This window comes from Spermophilus citellus (assembly GCF_964194105.1).
Source record: "Spermophilus citellus genome assembly, chromosome: 6".
Lineage (NCBI taxonomy): Eukaryota > Metazoa > Chordata > Mammalia > Rodentia > Sciuridae > Spermophilus > Spermophilus citellus.
The window spans coordinates 73876521-73900565 of NC_138187.1; the positions used below are offsets into that span (position 1 = coordinate 73876521).

Consider the following 24045-nt stretch of genomic DNA (forward strand, 5'->3'; position numbering starts at 1 on the left):
TACAGCCCCTGGGATGCTCCCTTGGTACACAAAGAAAAAGCAGTCAAGTGAGCCAGTCCGTGGATTCCTAAGGGGGAAGCTTACTTTCTGAAATAATTTGTTCATTTGTTAAGGAAATGTTTCACTTGGATCCTAAGAGCCACATGGGAAAAAGAAGTCGTCTATAAAAATAACGAAGGACTCCTAGGAAAAACTAACCTGCACTGAATATGGTATACTGGGAAAACATGATGATGCTTGAAACACTGTCACCTACCAGCTCCAACAAAGACCTATAATTTGGTCACTTCCAGACCTCAGAATGGTTTTATTTTTCAGAACTTAAGACAACCTATCAGAGACTCCTTTGCATGAGATGGTCCATTTTTATAAGACGCTGAGGGCATGCCACGTTCAAAGTCCAGTCACGAGGACAACACAAGGATCATTTGCAAAAGAATCCCAGTCTTTTAAGGGAAAAAAGTATGTACTTAACTTTCAAAATGTAGGTAGTGTTCACAGAAATAAAGAATGAGTGATAAACTAATAAACAGTACATTCAATGCACACAAAGTGTGACACCTGGTTAATACTCAGTGACATCTGCTCTTAACATCATCATTAAGATTACTAATAAGGAAAAGGAAAGACCCTGAAGAAATGATAAAAGGGCCATAGAGTGGACGGGCATCAGGGTCTCTGGGGCAGCAACGTGCAAGCTGAGACTTGAAAAACAGGTGGGCATTTGATAGATAAAGATGGGAAGAAAGAGGATTGCGAGCAAAGAACACAGCACCTGAGAAGATCTGTGACAGATGCAGGTACGTGTGATGAGTTGCAACCCAGTCTTGTCCTTCTGAGTCCATCCCCAGCGGCTCTGTATAAAGGCTCTGGTGCCAGCCTGGCCCACTGCCATGATCTCTCTGTCCGAGAGAATAGTAAGGAACCAGTACACTCAGGACGGGACAAGGGTGACATAGAAGCTCCTTTCCAAGTAGCTCATCTCACACAATGAAGACTCAAGCCTTACTAAACCTTCTAACGGGTGTCAAAACACCGCCAAGAATACAGTAGGCACAAGACTGTATCTTGTTAGTCAGAAGATACACATGAAGCGTGTCCATGAAGCAGGAGATTTGAATCCCACTATTTGCCTACGCCTTTGCATAGGGTTTACTCAGCTTGCCCAAAAGAAAGGACTGAGGTCAGTAATTCTTAACTTTGGATGACATCTGCAATGAAATTCAGAAGAAAATGCAGATGCTATTTTAAAATAAAGCAGGATAAGCTTAACACTGGAAAATGATGTTTCTTATCTCCTACATATTTATCATGCTAAGTTTTATAGCTAAACCAAACACAAAACTCTACTGGAGAAAAACAGAGAGGAAGACTTTACCTAGGCAGATAACTACCACCCTGCTGTTTGCATGAAATTATGAGTAAGTTCCCTGATACCGGTTGTAAATATCACACACTTCTGACAAAAAGCACAGTCTTAAATGATCTTTTACATGCCTCTTTCTCTACCCTATTAAGACGTTCGTTGTTTCTTTGATTTATCTGATAATAAATTTTTGATGACTGGTAAGTCTCATAAAATTGCTCTGGTGCTGACTACACTGATTAATAAGTCTGAAGAATCGAAAGTGTCAAGAATTCATGTGTAAGAATAAGTTACTGCCAAACATATATTAGATATTCCATAAAATATAGAATAAAAAGGTTGATCTGGTAATTTTATCTTGTATCCATTTTCCTGTAACAATTTATATTCAGGGTCATCATTGTCTTCCTTTGCTCAAAAAAAAAAAATCAATAAAGTAAATCCAGTTGTGGAGGGGTAGGTGACAATTTCTAGAATTAAATGAAATCTGAAGAAATAATGTCACATATTAATAAACTGTGTTTCCCAGAAAATTAAAGAACTCAGAATTAGCAATAGTTTCTGGAATGACTGTCAGAGACGATGTGGTCTGACACTCGTGGCTTTGAAGATGAGGGAGCTGAGGTAGGTGTGATAGAGTCATCTGCCAATGACAGAGCTGGGTTAGAGCCACCTCTAAGGCTAGTACTCTGAGAACAGATCTGTGTGTGCCACAAATATGTGCTGTCAATAATCTCCCTTCAAATGCACGTACTGTATTTTGATTAAAAATAAAATAACCTAGGATTAAAATCAATCAATCAATCAATCAATCAATCAGTCATATCTCTCTATCTCTACCTGGAACTTTTCTGTTTGTTTTTGTTTTTCCCTCAATATTCCTTATATTCCCTTATTTTCCTCAGATTTTCATAGTAGATCACTGTGCCTTTATGGTATGGTATATCATATGGAAATAAGCACTTCATCTTTGATCTCTCTCCACGCTGAAAAGCAAGCCAATTTAATTTCAGGAGAAGAGAATTCTGTGCCCTGCTATTAGTGGTCTAATCTTGCTCATTAATCCAGGACTCGCCTGAGACAAGGTAGGAAATAGGAGACAAAAGTTATGAGGGCTTCAGATGTGGTTACTGGAACCCCAAGATGTGACAGGAGACCTCTGACACTGCAGTTTGTGGGGGCTGAGGTCCAGCAGCTATCACACAGGACTGCAAGGGTCCCAGGGAGAGGATTCCACCTCTGCTGGAGGGGCTCCTATATTAAGACAGACAGCTGACCCACAGGCCCCCAGCGCTGCATCTCCTGTCTTTATGAGTCTTGTGAAGGAGAAAGCAGGGGTAGTATTCCATGGTGCCTCCCTTCTTGAATTCTCTAGCCAAAGATGGGGGTTTATGAAGGGCCTTCCATTCCCAAGAGACCTTCAATCTAACCAGCTTCTTTCTATTTTAACAAGGTCCACCCTTAAGAGATCAAAAATGAAAGCACTGACCCCTCTGCCAGGAGCAGGAGCCTATTTGGATAAACACCATTCTGAAAGACAACCTTATAAGGGTCGGGGGCATGGGGGGTGGGTGAAGTGGTGGGGCCCATGGAAGAAGAGTAAAGAGAAGGTGGTGGAACAAATTGATAAAGAATTGAATGCGACCTGGGGCATATGACTAATAATGGTGCTATAGATTATGTCCCCACTCCCATTCATTTACTGAACACCTAACCCACAGTATGTTAGAATGGGATAAAATTTGTACACAGGGTCCTTGGTGTCATTAGGATGGGCCTTCAACCAATAGTGTCGGTGTCCTTATAAAAAGGAAAGTTTGGCCACAGAAAAAGACTTGCATAGAGGGAAGACCATGGGAGGAGACCCAGGGAGAAGAGGACCATCCATAAATAGGGAGAGGGGCCCAGAACAGATCTTTCCCTCACAGACCTAAGGAGACTAACCCTACCAACATCCACATCTGGGACTTCTATCTGGCCTCCAGAAGTGTGGAGACAATCATTTTCTGCTTGTAAGTCACCCCAGTTTGGGCACTTTGTTATGGTAAACTTAACAAATTAATACAAACAGCAAAGACAAACTAGGTACCATAGGGAGGAAACACGACATTAGACTTACTCAGAATATTTGCTATGAAAAATGAGCAGAGCTTCAGTGATAATTTAATTGCTGAACTTTATCCAATTTGATAAAGAAAAAGTATGTACATTTTTAAGGTATAGGTTCCTAATGAGACTATTTAAAAATGAACTATTATAGTGGAAAATAAAATTTTCTTCATCGAACATATTTTCATACTGTAAGTCTTAAAAACATATATGAAATAATATGCAAATATAATAAAATAAAATCCGAACATTATTTCCTTTATGCTTGATGAATAAATTGGAGCACCAACAAATGCCCGTGGACATAACTTGTGATTAAACACTTCATATAAAAATACTGGTTGAAACTCCTTTCATAAGACAATGCATTCCAAACCAAAATACCTGACAATATACAGCGCCCTTAACTGCCTAAAATAACAACAACAATAATATAAACCCTCCAACAATGCCCAACCAGAATAATAGAGTAGGGCTCAATAAAAAGCCAGCATGTAATAAAATAAGATATTACTGTGTAGAGAATAGAAATCACAGACAGTTTTGTTTGATTATGAAAGTGCTTCTTTTTAATTTATCTGTCAAATAAAAACAGCAAATGCAGGCAATAATTCATCTAAGCTATATAAAAAACACCAAGCATTAAACTTTTAAGATTACTGGGAGTTAATAAAGGTCATCAATATGGAGGGCTGACCAATTTCACTTTGTCAATTAGGTCAATATTCAACAGTTCAATATGACTATATCATCAAAAACTGGAACTCCAAAGTAGTTCCTCTTGAACAGGAAGTAACTGGACACATCTCCTGTCCGGAAATGTACATGGACTCCAGCTGGTATTTATTTCCCGTCTATCCAGGGGGTGAATTTCATATGTACTATGTACCTGAAATTGATCCTGTAAGTATCATGCTGGACCATCAGGTTCTACAGACAAGCTCAACATAGCTTGGCTGTTAACCCTCGATGCAGGGGTGGAGGAAGGAGTAGGAGGAGAAAGAGAAGGAGAGGAAGGAGAGAGAAAGGAGAGGGGTGGAGTGAGAGAGAATATGAGTCTTCTCTGCTCTTTTAAATGCTGAGATGTGATCAACAATGGCCTGTCGACTCCATTTTAAGTACCTGGAACCAATGCTGCTCTATTTTGGCTTTTTCCCCCTTAACAAAGTGAACATAAGATAAGAGCCATAACATAGAGCAGGGCACTGTGACTCAAGCCTGTGATCCCAGCAACTCCCGAGGCTGAGGCAAAAGGACTTCAAGTTCAAGTTTAGACTGGGCAACTTAGCAAAACCCTGTCTCAAAAAAGAAACTAAAAAGGGCTGGTGCTGTAGCTCTGTGGTAGAGTATTTCTGGCTTTAATCCCTAGTACTGCAAAAAAGAAAAACCAAAAAAAAAAAAAAATGTATAGAGAGATGTGACACAATATTGCCCAAAATATAATACAGTTTATGGGCTTCCCTGTTCTTTTCAATGTCTTGGCAGTACTGGTCCAATGCAACATATTTGCATTCAAATAGGTCCAGAGATGTCAAAAGTTGGAATCGTATTTTATATTATGGAAGAAATGTGATAACACATTTATTAACCTTAAAAAGGAAGCAAATCATACATATGTAGCATCTATAAAGGAAATATAAATTACCAGGAACAGAATACATAGTCAACTTTTAAAAATAAAAACAATCTTTATGTCAAAAGCTTTAGGGAAGAAATAGACTTTCATTTTTATGTTTTTCTGTGGCTTAATTTGAGCTATTTTCAGATACAGCAATAAATACAGAAAAAGTCTACATTGTTCTGCATAACTGATTGTCAGTATGTAAAATTCACTGCTAGGAAGTTCCTGGTGGTTTAACCCTTTCCTCCATCTCTCTGAAGATATTTATAAAACCATCTGCTAGTTTTGTGTATCCATTTATCTCTAATCAGAAAATAATAGTTTATAGAATTTTTGTTAAACATAACTTTCTTCTGCAAAGGGCCATCTTTTTTTTGAGAGAGAGAGAGATTTTTTTTTTTTTTAAAGAGAGAGTGAGAGAAGAGAGAGAGAGAGAGAGAGAGAGAGAGAGAGAGAGAGAGAGAGAGAGAGAATTTTTTTTTAATATTTATTTTTTAGTTCTCGGCGGACACAACATCTTTGTTTTGTATGTGATGCTGAGGATCGAACCCGGGCCGCACGCATGCCAGGCGAGCGCGACACCGCTTGAGCCACATCCCCAGCCCAGCAAAGGGCCATCTTAAAAGTGAATGGTCTCACCTCTCAGGCCCCCAGATATATCTGTTAAGTTATTTAAAGAAGTGCTAGGCCACTGACTCAGCAGCCATTAGAGGATATAATAGTTGATTAATAAAGCCCATTTGTGTCCATTACAGTCTGCACACCATGCAGGAAAAAAAGAATTACTTAGTTTTAATTCTACAAGTAAAAACAACTTGAGAAAAGATAACCAGCACGTAAAAGAGTTCTTCCTTATAATCAAAAAGGATGATTTGTTTTACTAGGTTTCTAGTGAATAGAAATTCTCAGCTCTTATCTCATTGCTGCCCATCATTCACCAAGCACTTTTTTTCCCTATTATTTGTTCTAATTAGTTACACATGACAGCAGAATGTATTTTGACTCACTGTACACAAATTAAGCACAACTTTTTATTTCTCTGGTTGTACACAATGCAGAGTCACACCATTTGTGTAATCATATATGTACCTATGGTAATGATGTCTGTCTCATTTCCCCATCCTTCCTATCACCATACCCCCTCCCCTCCCTGAACTCCCCTCTGCCCAATCCAAAGTTCCTCCATTCTGCCCTTGCCCCCCACCCCCTCGCATTATGGATCAGCATCCACAAATCAGAGAAAACATTCAGATTTTGGTTTTGGAGGACTGGATTACCTTGCTTAGCATGATATTCTCCAACTCCAACATTTATCTGCAAATGCCATGATTTCATTGTTTATGGCTGAGCAATATTCCATTGTGTATACATACTGCAATTTCTTTTTCCATTCATCTACTGAATGGTATCTAGGTTGGTTCCACAGTTTAGCTATTGTGAACTGAGCTGCTATAAACATTGATATAAAATCAGCACTGTAGTATACAGATTTTAAGTCCACATTTTCTAAGGAATCTCTATGTTGCTTTCCAGAGTGGATGCACCAACTTGCAGTCCCACCAGCAATGTATGAGTGTTCCCTTTCCCCCACATCCTTACCAACACTTATTGTAAGCACTGTTTTATTACAATGTTGCCACTCATTAATAAATATGAATAATAGTATGACCAGTTTTATTTAAGAACTCCAAACAAAAAAACAGGGGCATACGCTTTCCTAGGGTGAAAAGGGATTGACAGGTAGGAAGAATGAGGACAACAGCTGTTTTGAGTCACACCATACTGCAAACCAGGAGGCTGGGTTTCCAAATGACTCTTACCTAACAAACCCATTTTCAGCCTCACCTCACACAGCCATACCTCTTTCTTTTGTGAACTTACTGACAACAGTTAACTTGTCTACTTTTTAAATGGCTGCACTCACTGTCCCCTTTCCTTGTGAATCGTGAAAAGCTGAAAAGCGTGAGCAGCTTCTTTTCACAGTGGATCATGTGAAGCACCCGATGGCCCCTCCTGGGGAAAAGTCTGCCTTCAGGAAACTGAACAAGCAGTGACTGTTCCATCGTAATTCTGCTTCAGCGAAATCAAAGAGGTCAAACAAAGAGATGACCACCCCTGGAGAGCCAAAAGTTGGCTTGACTCAACAGTGGAAAGATGGCGACGCCCTTGGAGATGCGATCCTCAGCATCAGCACTAGCAAACCATTTTACTTTCACACACAGGAGTAACTTAAAATGGGCACTGCAGTAATGCCAGCCAGGATGTGCCCCTTGCGGAAGGTACAACAGATGATCAAGGAGGTCCTCCACCTAGAAAGGACAAGGAGGACATGATGGAGGCCCAAAATGTCCTCCAGAGAAGCAGCTCTGAAGAACCGTGCCTCAACTTCCTGCTACTTCACCAAAGGAGTTCCTCTCCTCATCAAGCTGAATCATATCCGAGCGTTCTACTTCTTCCTAAGCACTGAGTCCACCGTTTTGTTCCAAATGTCCGGGTCCCTTCCTGCAGTCCATTAGAACCTATAAATCAGACAATCCATCTCCCACGTTGTCACTGCCCCACACTTGAAGGCCTCCAGGATGTGCTGAGAGGACCAAGGTCATCGTGAAGGCCACCAGCCCACAGATCAGCATGAAAGTACAACATTCTGGCAAGCTCTTTGGTTCTTCACTCCTCTCACTTAGGTAACAGGTTAACTGGTTAGAGTCAAGGAGAAAGGAGGGAGGTACTGTTGAGAGCCACAGCCGAAGGGGCCCCAGCAAACTTCCAGCTGCCAGCAAACTTCCAGCTGCCGGCTGATGATTGGCTCACAGCAGCCCCAGCAACATCTAGCTGATTGGCTCCTCTGTGGTGATGCTCATTGGGCTGTTTCTCTGCCCTTTCAGACCACAGAGCTGCTCACTGGGGGACTTTTTTGGCTCCACCCACGTGACCCAGCCAATCGGCCTCAAGAGCAGGAGGACTGTGGGAGGTAGAGAGGCTGTTGGTTGAGAGACAGGCTTGTGGGAAGCCGGTGGTGGCAGTTGGGCTCTGAGGGTTTTTCCTGAGGAGCTGTTTTGTTTGGCCTGTGTGGTCCTAAAAATAAAGTTCGTTTCTTTTGACAAGTGGCTCCTGAATTGTGCCCAGCCAGACTGCGGCAAGGTACCCTAGTTATTTCAACTGCTAAAACAGCACTGTTTTCCTGACACGGATCTATCTATATCTCCCTCTCTATCTTTGTATAATACATATCTTTAAAATATATAACATTATTATGTACACATACATATGCCTAAATTAATATGTAAGTATTTTTTTATTGAAGGGAGCATATGTGGCTTAAATAAAAAGAGACACGTTGACTTTTTAGGATTTGAAGATCTAAAACTAAGACACTGAATGTGCAATTGCTTTTTAGTTTTCACATGTGAAACTTAAAAAAAAAAGTAGCCAGGTTATCTGCTAATAAGAATAATTTTTTTCCCCTGATAATTGGGAAGGATACTACAAATTCACTAATTATGAAATGGCTGTTTAAAACAATGAAAGAACTAAGCTGGGTTCTAGTTACATGAGGATATGCTAATACACATCTGCTCATATTTAGACGAATGTGTCCTTTAGAAAGACTTTTGGAAAGATGGTAAATTTCATAAATTAGCACGTTAATTTGGAGAAACACAATGGTGGCCTTTCTGTAAGGTATTTAAAAGGAAACAAAACAAAACAAGTCTAAGAGTTTGACTTGGTGTCTTATTTAGCCAACAGTCCCTGTCTGGGGCTAGTACGATTGATCAAGAAGGGATGCTTGTCATTAAGGGAGGATGAGGAGGGCAGGAAAGTTGAAGTCAGGCTGTAGCGCTCTGTTTCCCAAGCAGGAGGGAGGATGTCACAGGGTGTCCCTGCCTCTAGGAGCTCATGCCAAGTGTGTCCTTCCACCAAAGGCTCATGGAGTTGCTTCTAAAAGCCATGAAATGGGTACCAGGTGGTCCCCCTACATAGGGGACAATGGCACTCAGTGCTTACTTAAGCTGTTGAACATTAATTTAACTATAGAGAAGAAGGTATGCAGTGAGTACTTCCAGGGGAACTCAAACACAAAAAGCATGTCGACAGCAAGGAACCTGCTCTGGTTACACTCTTCGCCCAAAGTAGGAAGCTAATGATGGAGATAAGAATAGATACATCAGGGCTGGGATGTAGCTCACAGGCAAAGCATCTGCCTTGCATTCCTGAAGCTCTGGGTTTGACCCCCAGTTCCAAACAAAAAGGAATATATACATTAAATATGTTACTGATTAAAATACGTTTGTCATGTATTCCAAGTAACTAACTACCAATTGACTCAACCAAGCATTAAACCTCTCCTTTATCCAGGATCGTCACCACGTTTAAATAAATGGAAATCATCTATAAACTGTATAAAGGTGATTAATTGCCTAATAATGACTCTGAAATACTAAAAATCCATAAATTCCAGAATTAATCTTTTTAAATTAAATTAAAGTTAAAAGCACTTTCATGTGCAACACATACTCTAATCCTCCATAAATAATAAATTAATCTACAGTAAATTAAAAACTTGTTAACCAGGATAATAAACAGATAATTTCTTTCAGTTCTGGATTAATAGCAGTTTATTTGTGTATTTTTCTGTATACTATCACATCCAGAGGGTTTTTTAAAAGATGCCCCTACAAACCAAGCTCTACACAGCTTCACATTTACTAAGAAAAAAATTAGAGCCCTAAAATACACGATGGCAATTAATTACAAGAAGAACAAAATGAATAATAATCTGTTCACTTGCAACTATATTTCCACACATTTTCATTAACTACTCTAATTTCTAAGGCTGAGCTATATTTGCATTTTTAAAAAGAAAGATTGAATCCATAATAATTGAACGTCTCTATACAGGTCACAAAACAATAATGCATAACCTATAGTTATTCTCATTTTACTCAAGGCTTATATTGTAAATGTCAGAGTAATGCCTTAAAAAAAAAATCTAAAGCATACTTTAAGCCACTTTTATCTACAAGGATATACTGCTGTTTTGGCAATTTTGGTGTATTTAATTTTCATGTCATTATTCTTCAGGGTGCTCAGGCTTTAGGGCAACAGAACCACAGATGGCCATTTATAAGGACAGGTTCAGTCCTGTCACTGGATCCAGACCTACCAGTACAGCACAGATGCAGTGAGAACTATGTTGAATGGCAGCATCTTTCTGATACTTTTCCCCCCCTCAAATCAGGAAAAAAAGAAAAAAGGAGAGATATTTTTAATCGAATATGACCTTTAATGATCCTCTAGCTTTTCTGCAATAGTTGGGATGTTACATTTTCAAAAGTTCATGCTGAACACAAACTGGGATGGTCTGGATGTCAGGTGTGCCCCAAAAGCTCATGTGTGAGACAACGCAAGAAGGATCAGAGGAGAAACAAATGGGTTGTAACAGCCTTAACCCAGTCAGTGAATTAATCCCCCCAATGGGATTAACTGAGAGGTATCTGGAGGCAGGTAGGGTGTGGCTGGAGGAGGTGGTGCATTGGGGGTATGGCTTTGGGGTATATATTTAGTGAGCTTAGCTTAGTCTCTGCTTCCTGATCATCATGTGAGCTGCTTCCCTTTGCTACACTCTTCCACCACAATGTTCAGCCTCACCTGGAGCCCTCAGGAATGGAGACAGCTGTCTATGGACTGAGACTTCTGAAACTGTGAGCCCCCAAATAAACCTTTCCTCCTCTACAACTGTTCTTGTCAGTCTCTTAGTCATAACAGCAAAAAGCTGACTAAAATACAGATTAAATTTGACTACAGATTGTTTTTCAAGTCTTTTTTGTAGGTGTTTAGAAGCAGGCTAATTTCAGCCTTAGGGATCAGTTATATCAGATAAATGACTGGTTTGGGGATGGCGAGTTGGGCTAAAATGTCCAGAATAAAATGAAAGAAGATAGGAGAAAAGTCAGAATTTCTTCTGACCCTGAACCAAGGAGGGAGGAGTTGGGAACAGCTAGGCGTTAGGAAGGGTTTTCCACAGCCCCTTTATCCTGAAGGAAGATTTGAGGTACTGTGATCCTGTGATTTTTCAGCTGGCTGGTTCTCCCCCTCTTTTTCTCTTAGAGATTATCATCTCACTAGAGTAAACTCTTCTAAATAATAGAACGATGCTTTCCTACTATTCTCTACTGATTTTATAAATACACTGCTTAACAATGTTGCTCATAACACTTGTAATTCTTTGCAGTCACAGAAGAGTAATATATTCTGATCTTAATGCGTCTGGTGAATTTCTTGAGTGCCATGAATATTCAACTAATTTAATATCTTAAAAAATACTCTAAACAAAATTGGTAAAAGCACCTTTGAAAATGTCAAGTAAAACTAATCTTTTTTTTTTTTTTTTTTGGTGCTGGGGATGGATCCCAAGACAAGCACTCTACCAAGTGAGCTATAGCCCCAGTTCACCACATGTAATTTTTAACAAAATATTTTGAAATGCTACGTGTTAACCGCCAACAATAGGACAATGATACATGATAATTTTTAAAAATGGCATAGTTATGAACACCATAAAAATCAAAGTTTACTATTTCAGAAAAATCAGAGTCTACTTACTACTTATATGTCTCAGAACGAATATATTCGAACACATGGGACACGCCAAGCTGGAACTGGTCAGCAATTGGGGTAACCCAAGGATTGTTCTCTGCTTTGAATACTTGCTTCTGACCAGTTAAATCCAAGTTTCCTGAAAAGATGAAAAGGAAATGAAAAAGGTGAAAAAGGTGAAGGTCACTTAATTCAACACAGAACCATCTAAGGAGTTACGCTCACCAATCACAGCATAGCCCGAAGTACTTTAATGGATCAAAAAACCATTTTTGAGTTTTTAAACATTTTTACCCTAAGTCATCACTGGGACCCAATGAATGCCAGTGATTAGCCCCTGGTTCAAAAAATTAAGACCAAATGAAGGAAGGAAGAAGAAAGGAAGGATGGGTGAGCAAGTGGAGAGCAGGAGGGTTCGGAAAGAAACAAACCTGGAAGGAATTCTTGACAATGAAGCATATGCCTCATTTTTCTGGTACCTGCTAGAGACTTGTTCAAGTTTGAGAGAAGTGATATTAAAACCTCCTTAAATTCTACCTTGACAACGTCAATGTGCATCTCTACTTGTCCTTTTGGATCTACACCAAATCTGATCAACACCACTTTTTTCATCAAGCAAAGGAGAATACAAGCGACTAAGACAAGAATGTTAACAAGGAAAATTATTATTGTATTATTCAATTAGCATAAGCACATCTCAGAATGAGACCTAAATGAATCTCATTAACATAGTAATGATGGAGACTAACATTTGTATAGCTCTAATCAGTTTACAAATTGCATTTTAAAAATCATTTCCTCATTTAATTCTCTAGTAATCTCCAAGGTCAGTTATTAACATCACTTTATAAGTAAAGGAATGGAAACTTGAGGAAATTAACTAGTATGTCCAAGATCAGAAAATCTGAACCTGACTCCAGACCTTGTTTTCTAACTACAGGATCTGTGAAGCAATCAGGTTGCAGGTCAATCTAGATCAATAAACATGAGTTCATGAAGGTAGCATAGAAATCAGCAAGCACCAGCTCCTTCTGATATCATCTGTTGATAGTCAGTTCACTCTCCTTCTTTCTTCCTTTCTCATGCATTCCAAAACATTAAAAGCAATGGGTGAAAGACCATCCTATCATGTGCAGGAACAGAGAAGTTAAGTAGTAAAGATGCATGTGGCTCTACACAGCCGCAGCTTGACACCGTAAGGCCTTTTACTGGACAAGTCCATTTTCAGCTTTCTGGTTCAAGCCCAAGACTCCCAGGGCTATTTGAAGACAGATATTCAGCAATCTTTCTTCCTAGGATACCACCAAAGTGGCATGTTTGTCCTGATCTGAGGCTCTACTGCCTATTTTATCCTAAGTCAGTATAATGAAAACATATTCTGGGACATACCTAGACCACGACACAAATCATTTCCTAGCTGATACGAGCTTTGGGAATGAAAGGATAAATGAAAATTTTTACTAGGAAGATGATGTAATATTTCTTCTTAAAACAATAGAAATGTACTTTCAATCTTTTTTCTCTTTGTTATATGCAATCGTAACTGTTCAGAAATATGGAGAAAGAAAAGAAAAATGATTACAATTTCACAAAATGCTCTTTTTTAAAAAAACATATTACTGAGTATTAAGAGAGCAATTCATCATGCTCTTTCCAAAGAAATAAAGAAATGCCTGGTGTTGAGTACGAAAATAGGCAGATGCATTTCTCTCCAAGATTACTGATACTGTCAATTTCCTCATTTTAACGGCTAAACATCATTAGTCAAATATTAAGTCACTTGGGAAATTAATGAGCCTGATTCTCTGAGCCCTGAGTTCAAAAGCTGCCTGGGGTTAATGAAAATCCAAGGAGTATGTATATTTTGCTTAGTTGGGTATCTTTCCTGGGATGGATCTTGTTGGCAAGGGACTGCTATTTATTTTTTGTTTTTATCTTTACTTGGGGATGAGGGTTCTTAGCTTTCCAAGAGAGATACTGATACCATTTCTATTTCTCTATATTTCTTATTTTCTCTTAGGAGATCTAATCTGTGGTATGCCTGTGTCCTCTCTTTTACATCACTTCTTCATTATTTCTTTTTCTCCAACTTTCCCTTTTACTAAAAATGAGGATAGTATAAATTTCTGATAAAAGTCATCTATTTAAAGACAAGTCTGTATTTTTTGGGGGAGGTGGAGGAGTACTGGGGATTGAACTCGGGGGTACTTGACCACTGAGCCACATCTCCAGCTCTATTTTGTATTTTATTCAGAGACAGGGTCTCACTGACTTACTTAGGGCTTGTTTTTGCTGAGATTGGCCTTGAATTTGAGATTTTCCTGCCTCAGCCTCCTGAGCCACTGGGATTACAGGCATGCACCACCTTGTCCAGAACAAGTCTGTATTTCCGACATGTCATATTTTCCACACATAAGTTATATGTTACCCTCTGTACTTAGGATGCACGGCCACTGAGGGGAGAGAGGCTATGCGCCAGGCAACAGTAACCATGGTGCAGTGATTCACTAATAAGCTGGGGATGAGGGGCTACAATTAATCAAACTTCTCTCAAAACATCTCCCTAAGATACAAAGTATGCTTATATATTATGGTTGTCCTATCTCTAAGCCCTGCCCATTGAATCAACATGGAATCAACTATGAAACAAACAATAATCCCCTGGAAAAATGTATATTCCAAAGTGTATGAGAAAAAGAAAAGAAAAACCATGAAAAGCATGAACTGTAAATTTATGTGATGAGGAAGTGAACTAACTCCTAAGCAAAGGGGTTCTCCCTCTGATAGCTGTACTTCCCTAAATCTTTTTCCTCCTCATTCCCCAATACTGTTTATTCTACTGAGAAATACAGTCTAAATTTCTAGTTGGTAGGATCTGTTGAACAAGCACCCAGGATTTTCCATCATTCATAGTTACCATGAATTAATTAATTCAGCTGCATGGCTTCCCTGTATGTGATGTGGTTCAGATGGGGATGGCAGGAGTAAGATTTTTTTGTTTCTCTTTATAACTTTAGGGAGAAGAGGGAAGGTAGCTATGTTTGGAATACAAAGCATTTTTGGCCATGCTGTATTTTTAGGACGCTTAGTCAGTGCGAGAGCAATGTGGACCAGGGTTAAGGTCTGGGAAAGATGCCATGGACAAGCCTTAGCTATTCCAAATGCAATCTGGGATGACTTATCAGGACAGTGAGGGAAAAATTCTCTTCTTCCCCTGGGCTGTATCACAAGCTCCCTTCTCCCCATTTCCAGGCCTGCCCTAATAATCCAAAGTACAGGTACAACCTGAGCTGGGCAGGTTTCAGTGGGCCATCCTAGAACTTTAGGTTCCAGTGGGTACTTCTGTAGGAAAGCAGAGCTCACCTTCTACTACCACCAACCTACAAGCCCACACCAGCCAAAGTGTACACAGCCTCTTGTTAACTGCTTAACAGCTTCTTTCTAAATGTGAAGTCTTTTTAATGGTAATCCTCTAAAAATAATGCACCAAAGTTCTATGCTCCCTGACTGCCACACATGGAAGACAGACCTAGGGAAATTATGCCAAGAAAGGTCAGCCATGACCTTCTGTCTGAAGCCTCTAAACCCCTGGAGATCTGTCAGTCCCAAGTGATGTCTCCATTTAGTGCTGTCAGCAGAGACAGGAGAGGCAGAGGGGACTGCTTATGACTTCTGCTAACTGAAGCACATAGGAGACACTGGATGTGAGCTAGACACACTCCCTTCAGGGAAAAGGAGTCTGAAAGTCAGGGAAAACAGTAAGGACCATGGGCTATTCATGAGCATCTTCATTTCCATCACTTCAAACCTACATGCATATTCTGGCTGGGGGTATATGCAGGGGTTCTGGGTTACCCTATCCCACCCATGTTCATTTGTCTATTTTAATATCAAACAATACTAAATCAAATAGCTAGGTGCTTCATGGCGCTGCATGAACTGGGGAGCCTAAAAGAAAAGAATGATTCAGGTTCACTGGAAACTAAAATAGAAAACAACAGCTTCTTTTTGGATGAGCTTGGTTCTTTTTAACAAACCATCATGAAAACCACGTTTAACATCCTCAGCCAACCTTCAAGGAAGGCTCAAGCAATCTACACGAGCCTAACCAAGCAATGCCTCTGCAGAGTTATAATGGGGGCTCGGCACGATCGAACGTGTTTCTTTTGTTTTTCAACTTAATGTCACTGGTGGATAACATGACTCCTGCTTCTGCGTAGCTGTAATCCTCCCAGCGAGCTATTTGTCTCTGGATTCTCTTACCCCACTCTGCGCCAGCCTGGCATGCGGCAATTTCAGAAGAGGGTTAATATAATTAGAGTAAAGCTAGGCCATTATACTATGTGAAAAGATGACACCCGTCTCATCTTGGCCTAGCAACAAGTTACCATTGCCTCAGCAAAGCTCGTCTGTCAGCTGTCTGGGTAGGTTCCCTTTTAAGTAATAACATGCAGGAAGCATCTCACCCCGCTGTCAGTCAGCCAGCAATCGTCCTAGCAGTGCACGCTTCAGTGCGTCGAGTGAAGAGCCCTCACCCATCCCCTTTATTAGAAGGCTGAGCAGCACTCTGGTGGTGTTGTAACAAGGATCAGGCAGCAGGATTAAGCACTGTGACAAAGAGGATCTAATAAGCTAGAAAGTGGTGCATCTACAGACACGCTGACTGGCTCCCAGACACAGATTCACTTTGCTCACTCCTCAGTCGGAAGGCGCAGGCCACTGGGGAAGCCAGGCAGCGCCGTGATTAGCGGTGACCCTCTGACCGATGCTGCTATGAAGATCATATATCACTCAGAGGCTTATTCTGCAATTGCAAATTGGATTTTCCATTTTATTACCTGCAAAAGGACCACATATGCTTCTTTCCCAAGCCTCTAGTAGAGCAAGCTTGGCCGCGCAATGGTAATTGTGTAAACACTAAATCATGCAAAACAATCATTCTCCCTGCTAGTTATAAATGTGATTGAATGCAATAGGCAATTGCGGCCCCATTAATAAGCATGCTCATTTTCACTTATGGAAATGGTTGTTTCCGTAATCACACTGTAAGAATTCTTCCTGGGTACTCGAAATCCTGAAACATGTGGCCAGAAGCATCATTTATCACACAGTAAGCAATCGAGGGGATCTGGGCAAATTTTTCACGTCATCAGAGCAGCATTTCCTCCCTTCCTGATTTGAAAATAATGCCACAGAGAGTATTTAAATTAATGCCCTCTAAAAGCCGGGCTCTCTCACTCATAAAAATCCAAGACCATGATCTAACAAGGTAAAACTAGAAAACCATGGTTGATTGGGTACACTAACATTAGAATACTAGATTTGCCCAAACCCAGGTAATTGATTTGCTCACAAAGGCATCTAGATGGGATGTCATGACAGTTGAAAGATCACCTCTGCTCTGCAGTGAATCCCCACATGGAAGCTAACCACAAATGACTCCAACAGAAAATAAAAGCGACATTTAGGGCTTCTCCATATATAAAGACATAGCCTACACACAAATCTCTGTAATTTCTATTAAGATGTGTCATACTAATTATAGAAATGCAAGATTATAGACAATGGCTGACTCTGGGAAGTTCCTATTTTTTTCATTTCTTTTTTACTGAGAGGAAAATAATGATAAAGTCTATAAAATGATGGTGCTTATATTGCAATAGTGATTATTTGCATTAATTAAACACTGGAAATCAACAGAATACTCATTAGTAGGTGATAAACAGAATGATGCATACAAAAGCCATACTATAAAATTCTTTTCAGTTATTAAAACAGACTTATTTATATGTACCAACCTGGTAAAATGTCTACATTATGATGTAAAAAAAAAAAAGCTAAGGGTATACATACTAAGTCTGCTATGATCCAATTTTTTCTACAAAAGACAAAAGAGAAAAATTCCATAATATGTATATGAACAAATGTTTATGTGAAAAATAAAAGGAAGAAAAGAATTTATAGCAAGTGGTGAATGTTGGTTTCCTCAAAGAGAGGAAATAAGCAGGATTTGAACAAGCAGAACACAGGGAAGAAAGTTAATTTTGTCTTTTAAGAATTCCATGCTTTATAAGTATGGATTATTTTCATAATTAAAAAAGATCAAAGATTAGAAGATTAAAGTATGTTGAAAAGTCATTTGACAGAAACACACTCAAAATACACGGTGCACACTAACTTGTACAAAAGAGTATATCTTACTTAAAATGGTGATAGCCTACTGCAGTGACTGCCACACTTGTGGCCCCTTCTCTTCTCTTCTGCCTTATAGATGACGGCCTATCAAGCCCTAAATGGATTGAGAATCTGGGTCTGAGGTTGCTTCTCTTTCTGTGCATCATCAGTGCAATCAAAGTAAGCTGGGATGTCTCTTGACAGCTCCCGAATTTATTCTGCGGGGAATGCAAGGCCACACTGTCATTCTGGCAATTGTCTGCACAGCCTTTCTGGAACACATTTTGAAAACAGGCATTTTGTTCACTGAATGCATGCAATGCACTGTTGCTTTATGATTCATGCTAAAATAAACCATCACTCTTCTGATCTAGTCAGGGGAAGAGTGCAATTTAAATTAGAAAAGATTTAAAAACAAAAACAAAACCACTCTGCCAAATGGCCCAAACAAAAGCAGCACCTGATTTACGTGTGTGATAGTGCAGAGTGGTCCAGAAATCCTTTTACTAATGAAAAAAAATGGCATTTTACATTGTTGCCATCCGATGTTCTTCTTGGCCATTTGGTATCTATGATCCAGAGTAAGACTGGATAGAAGGAGCTCTCAGTCACTTATAAATATGATTAACCAGCAACAGAGCAGTGAGCATCCCCAATGCACACCACCACGGTGGCTTTATCTTGCAAGCTGATATGGCTCTTAATAAATAATTCATGTTTTAAACCTGGCATTCGTTTAGGATTTCCCTATCATTCTTCTAAATGTGGGAGGCAATCTCATTTTTGCTTGCCAGATTTCCCTTTTTATTGTTCACATAATGTCAGGTCGTATAGAAAAATGTCCAATAGTGCTGGCAACTGATCCCGCACACCATTCACTGACTTTGTGACAAGGGGACTGTGAGGAAATCCTGTGCTTTGCTGACCTTCAGTTTCCTCATCTGCCAAGTGAGGATAAGAGTATCCATTGACAGGATTATGGACAGGAACCAAAGAGTGTATGTGAAATGGTTCTACAAAAAAAGCATGTGGAAATAGAAAATATTTTCATTATTATTTTAAATGGAAATCTCCAAAGGAGAGAAAAATGCATATTTGAAGATGATGTGCCTAAAACAGGAGCTTCCTCAAGGAATTCATAACCTGCTGAAACTGAATGTAAACTTTGCATGGTGGTACTTTCCTGAGGGAAGGGCCCTGTTCATAAGATCCTCAAAAGTCTGTGATCAAAAGCAGAACTAAGAAGCAATATAGGAACGCTTGACTTCATGTCCTAGAGGACTGCAAGATTAACCAGCAGCAACCTGCTGTGTCCCTCTGGGTGGGCTCTCTGAGCACTGGGCCATTCCTTACCTTCCTCACCAGGATACTCAATCCCCTCAAGTTCCCCAGCTAAGAGTCTGTGATGAGGATGCCCTTCCGGCATCTTGGGCAGCACTGAGGAAGCCTCAGGCACCCTGGAGACCCCAGGGAGAAGTCACTAATTAATACAACAAAAACTAAAAGACAAAGAAAAAATTTTCAAAATGCAAGCTCAAAGAACAAATTTTATACATATATGACTGCAAGACTGGCGTGATTCTATAATATGTACGATCAGAAAAATGAGAAATTATACCATATATATATATATATATATATATATATATATATCAAATTACATAAATGCATTCTATTGTCATGTATAGTAATGAATTGAGACAAATTTTTAAAAACAAGTTTCAGTGGTGCTACATTTTATAGATTCAATAATGCTATCACAAATCCATCTTCACCACAGCTGTTTTATTATTTTGTTTTTCGCAGTGATGGACATTGAACCTAGGGCTTCATACATGCTAGACAAGTGTTCCCCCAGCGCTATCATAGCTGTTTAAGTTAAATGTATACAGAATTGGCAACTTAGTGATAAAATAATTTTTTTACAGCTGGTTTATCATTAACACTCACATCCCTCTCACTAGCTAGATTTCGTATTAATAACGGTTTAGTAAACTGCTTTAATACTTGAAGGCTCTCTAGTCCAGTTGATCCCTAAAGCTGGAGGTTCAGGGCTCACCATCCCACCCATAGTGCCCATTGTTTTGTTTTTAAATTCCATCACACACCTTTGCAAGAGCTACAATATGCTTTCAACAAAACTTTCTGCATCTGTGTCAGGTAAGGAGAGGCAGTACTAGAATAAACTTTAGAAAATATTAATCTTTACACCTGTAGTTAAGAGTAGACATCCAAGTGGATAACTGTCATTTATACTGTGAATGTACTAGTGTAGTTCAACAGAATGATCAGAAAACACAAAGCTAGTGAGGCCAAGCTGTACATTCTATTCATGAACAATTCATATGTATCTTCCTATCAAACCAGCACAAAACCAATAGCACTGCCATTCCTAGAGTTGACCAGGGTTCAAGGATGAACACTTGAACTGCTGTTTGGAGTTTCAATTACTACTTCTTTTCTGAAAGAGAAATTGATAATATATCTTATGAAATATAAAAATTCATAGTTTGACTTGGTAATTCCATCCAAGTAATAAATTCATGCTGAGGAAATAATCATAGATATTCAAATGATTTAAGATTATAAGTTTTCAATTCAGTGTTGCTTATATTCTTCCTGAACAACTGGAAACAACTCAAATGTCTAAGAGTTGGTTAATGAATTATGTGATACTTATAGGATGATATAATATGTGTTTTAAAATGGTTTCAAATATATTTAATCACATGGTTAATAGGGTCATAACATTAGATTAAAGGTGGTAAAGTAGGCAATAAGACCCAAAGCATAATTTTTTAAAAACTTTTTTGTTGTAGATGGACACAATACCTTTATTTTATTTATTTATGTGGGGCTGGGATTGAACCCAGTGTCCCACACATGCAAAGTAAATGCTCTATCTACCACTGAGCCACAACCCCAGCCCTGAACGATAATTTTTTTTAAAAAAAGCATAAGTACATACATGGAAGTGTAAGGAAAAAAAGACTGACATATATACATAAATATATAATGCGCATAAAATTAACTAAATTATGCTTTTGGGTTAATACAAGTATTCCACCAAGAAACCCAAAGTTCTCTATAAATAATCTGTACCAATAAAAATAAAGCAAAAAAGTAACCATAAAAAGAATATTGCAGTAGAATGAATCGGTCACTATTACCCTTGTACCTATATGGTTACATGATCAGTATAGCTCCACATTATGTACAATTGGACTAATGAGAAGTTATACTCCACCTATGTATGATGTGTCAAAATTCATTCTACTGTCACATAGAACTAATTAGAACAAATTTAAAAAAAAAAGTAAAAGAAGAGTCCTCCAAATTCCATCAAGGAAAGAATGCATGCATTCCATTTCAGAATGGAGAACTAACCTTTGTATCCAATCCAATGCAAAACTATATTTTCCCATCTCATTACCAAAACAAAAAGTTTTCAACATCATTCAAAAAAAGAATATTGCATTAAAATATTTATCATATATGTGTATGACTGGAGAGAAGACTAAATGAAATGAATTTATACTAGAGAAAAGATTAGAATGAAACAAACTTAGAATTTTAATAGTGGTCATTTATGGATAATGGGATAATGATTGTTTCCTGGCTGGACAAAGGCTTGAGGTTCTCAATCTTAAGTATGTACCAGAATTTTCTGAAAGCACCAATAAAAATATTATTCCTTCAGAGGTTTGATTTTATGGGTCTTGGGTGAGGCTTGAAACACTGCACTTGTAACAAGTTCTTAGGAGATGATGATATTTCTGTTCCAAGGACCACATGTTGAAAAATCACTGTTTTTTCATAACAGTACAAAAATATTTAAACAAAACTTTAGAATTTTAAATAAAGCAAAAAGATTTTAATTTATTTAGAGGACTGAAAAAGAAATCCTAATTTTTATAGGGCATTATAAGTTGTATTAAGGATGTCACTCCCCCCATGACCAATAAGTGTTTATCCTCATCATCATCTTCACCATCATAATTCTATGAGCTATTTTATGCTGAATTTGTGCTATGCACCAGGTGTTATTTTAAGGGTTTAGCATACTATACACCAAGGAGTCACAACCATCTTATGTGGAAGGTCTCATCTTTAAAAAGAAGAAACAAGCTAATGTTTTGGGGGTTAAGACCCAGACTCAAGGTCACACGAGTGACCAAAGCCCAATTTGTCTGGGCTTTGGCTGTTGGTCTTTCCAACATGTGACATGTACATTTTCTTCCTACTGCACAAGGTCTTGAATGTTGTTGGAATAAATTGATAATGTGACATGATTTTAAGAGCAACTGGAGAGGTATCCTCAAAACTTATTTATTTGCCTTCATCATGGGACATAGATTCTATCAACAGAACCACTCTCTTGGAGTTGGAAGCCCCGTTGCCTCCAAGAGTTTTATTTTGAAATTAAGATACGAAGTTAGCCTGATACACTCACTTTTCTTCTTTTTTCATCATTTTTATGTTTGTTCTACTTTATTTTTTAAAAATCACATTTCATTGCTTTTGCTAGTTAATTTGTTAATTAGACTTTACCCCATGTTTTTATTTCGTTTAAACACACACAAAATTTATCATCTTAATTATTTCAAGGGTACACTTCAATGATATTAAATACATTCACAATTTCTTTGCAACTAACACTACCACCATCCTTCTCGGTAACTCATCTCTTTGTAAAACATAAACTCTAGACCCATTAAACAAATAGTTTCCCATTTCTGCTCTTTTTGGCACTGTTCTAACAGTCTTGATGATTTTGATTAAATATATCAGATGCATAGAATCAGACAGTATTTTTTTTCAGACCTGGTTATTTAATTCACATGATGTTTTCAAGGTTAATCCACATTGTAGCTTAGGTCAAAAGTCCTTCCTTTTTGAGAGTTGAATAATACTCTATTGCATGTAGATATCATATTTTGCTTATCTGTTTATTTTTTTGGTATACGCTTGGGTTGCTTCTGAGTTCTAGTTATTATGAAGAGTCCTGGTATAAACATGAGTATATCCAAATATCTCTTTGAGACTTTGTTTTCAGTTCTTTGGGATACATTTCCAGATATGGAATTGTGGATCACATGATAATTTTATTTTGTTTATGAGGAACCAACATATTGTTTTCTATAGAGGCCACATCATTTGATGTTCCCACCACTAGTGTACAAAGGTTCTAATTTTACACCCTTACCACTATTTATGATTTTCTGGGGGTCTTGTTTGTTGTTTTTTGTTTGTTTGTTTGTTTGTAGGAATCTCTTAATGAGTGTGAGGAAGTGTCTCACTGCAGTTTTGATTTGCATTTCCCTAATGTGTAGTGATTTCAGGCTTTGCTTCATACATTTATTGGTCATTTGTATTTCTTCTTTGGAAAAGTGTCTATTTAAGACCTCTGCCCAGTTTTCATTTGGGTTGTAGGTTCTGTTGGTGAGCTTTAGGAGTCCTCTATATATAATGAACATTAATCCTTTATCAGATATATCTTCTCCCATTCTGTCAGCTGCCTTTCTACTGTGTGGAGACTGACTTTTGAAATAAATTTTCATGAACTTCAGTTCATCTATTTTTTTTCTTTTCTTTCCCATGCTTTTGATGTAATATCCAAGAAATCATCACAAATCTCTTAGTCAGCTTTTTGTTGCTATGAATAATACCTGAGAAAATACCTGAGCAAAGGAGGAAAGACTTATTTTGGCTCACAGTTTGAGTGGTTTCCGTCATTTGGCTCCACTATTTTGAGCCTGTGGTTTGGAAGACCATCAAAGCAGAAGGGTATGGCAAAGCAAAGATACTCACCCATTGGAAGTTGGGAAGCAGAGAGAGAAAGGAAGGGTCTGAGGACTAGATATAGTCCCCAAAGGCATGTCCTTCAAGGACCCACTCTCTTCCAATAGGTTCCATCATGAAAAATTCCCATCACTTCCCAAAAGTCTAGTCAGCTATGAGTCCCTCAATGGATTCAGTCATTGATGAAGTCAGCACCTTCATGACCTGGTCACTTCCCCAAAGCCCCACTTCTGAACATTGCTGCACTAGGACCAAGCCTTCAACATGTGGACCTTTGGGGGACATTCCAGATCCAAACCATAACAAAATCAATGACAGAAAACTTTTGCTCTGTGCTTTCTTCTAAGAATTTTATAGTCATAGATTATTTAGGTCT

General features: G+C 38.6%; 1 protein-coding gene across 2 annotated transcripts in view; it reads right to left on the bottom strand.

Moving 5' to 3' along the window:
• The window catches only part of RSU1 (Ras suppressor protein 1), a 182476-nt gene that overhangs the window by 72651 nt on the left and 85780 nt on the right, over nt 1-24045 (bottom strand). Inside the window, exons 8-9 of one of the 2 annotated variants that reach the window (XM_081299893.1) lie at nt 11700-11832; nt 10307-10325 (exon numbers count right to left, since the gene is read on the bottom strand). In XM_081299893.1, coding sequence (XP_081156019.1) covers nt 10325; nt 11700-11832 — 134 coding nt within the window. In that variant the 3' untranslated portion in view covers nt 10307-10324. Of the gene's footprint in view, nt 1-10306; nt 10326-11699; nt 11833-24045 lie in introns of those variants that run through there. The other variant, XM_081299892.1, reaches the window with a different exon arrangement.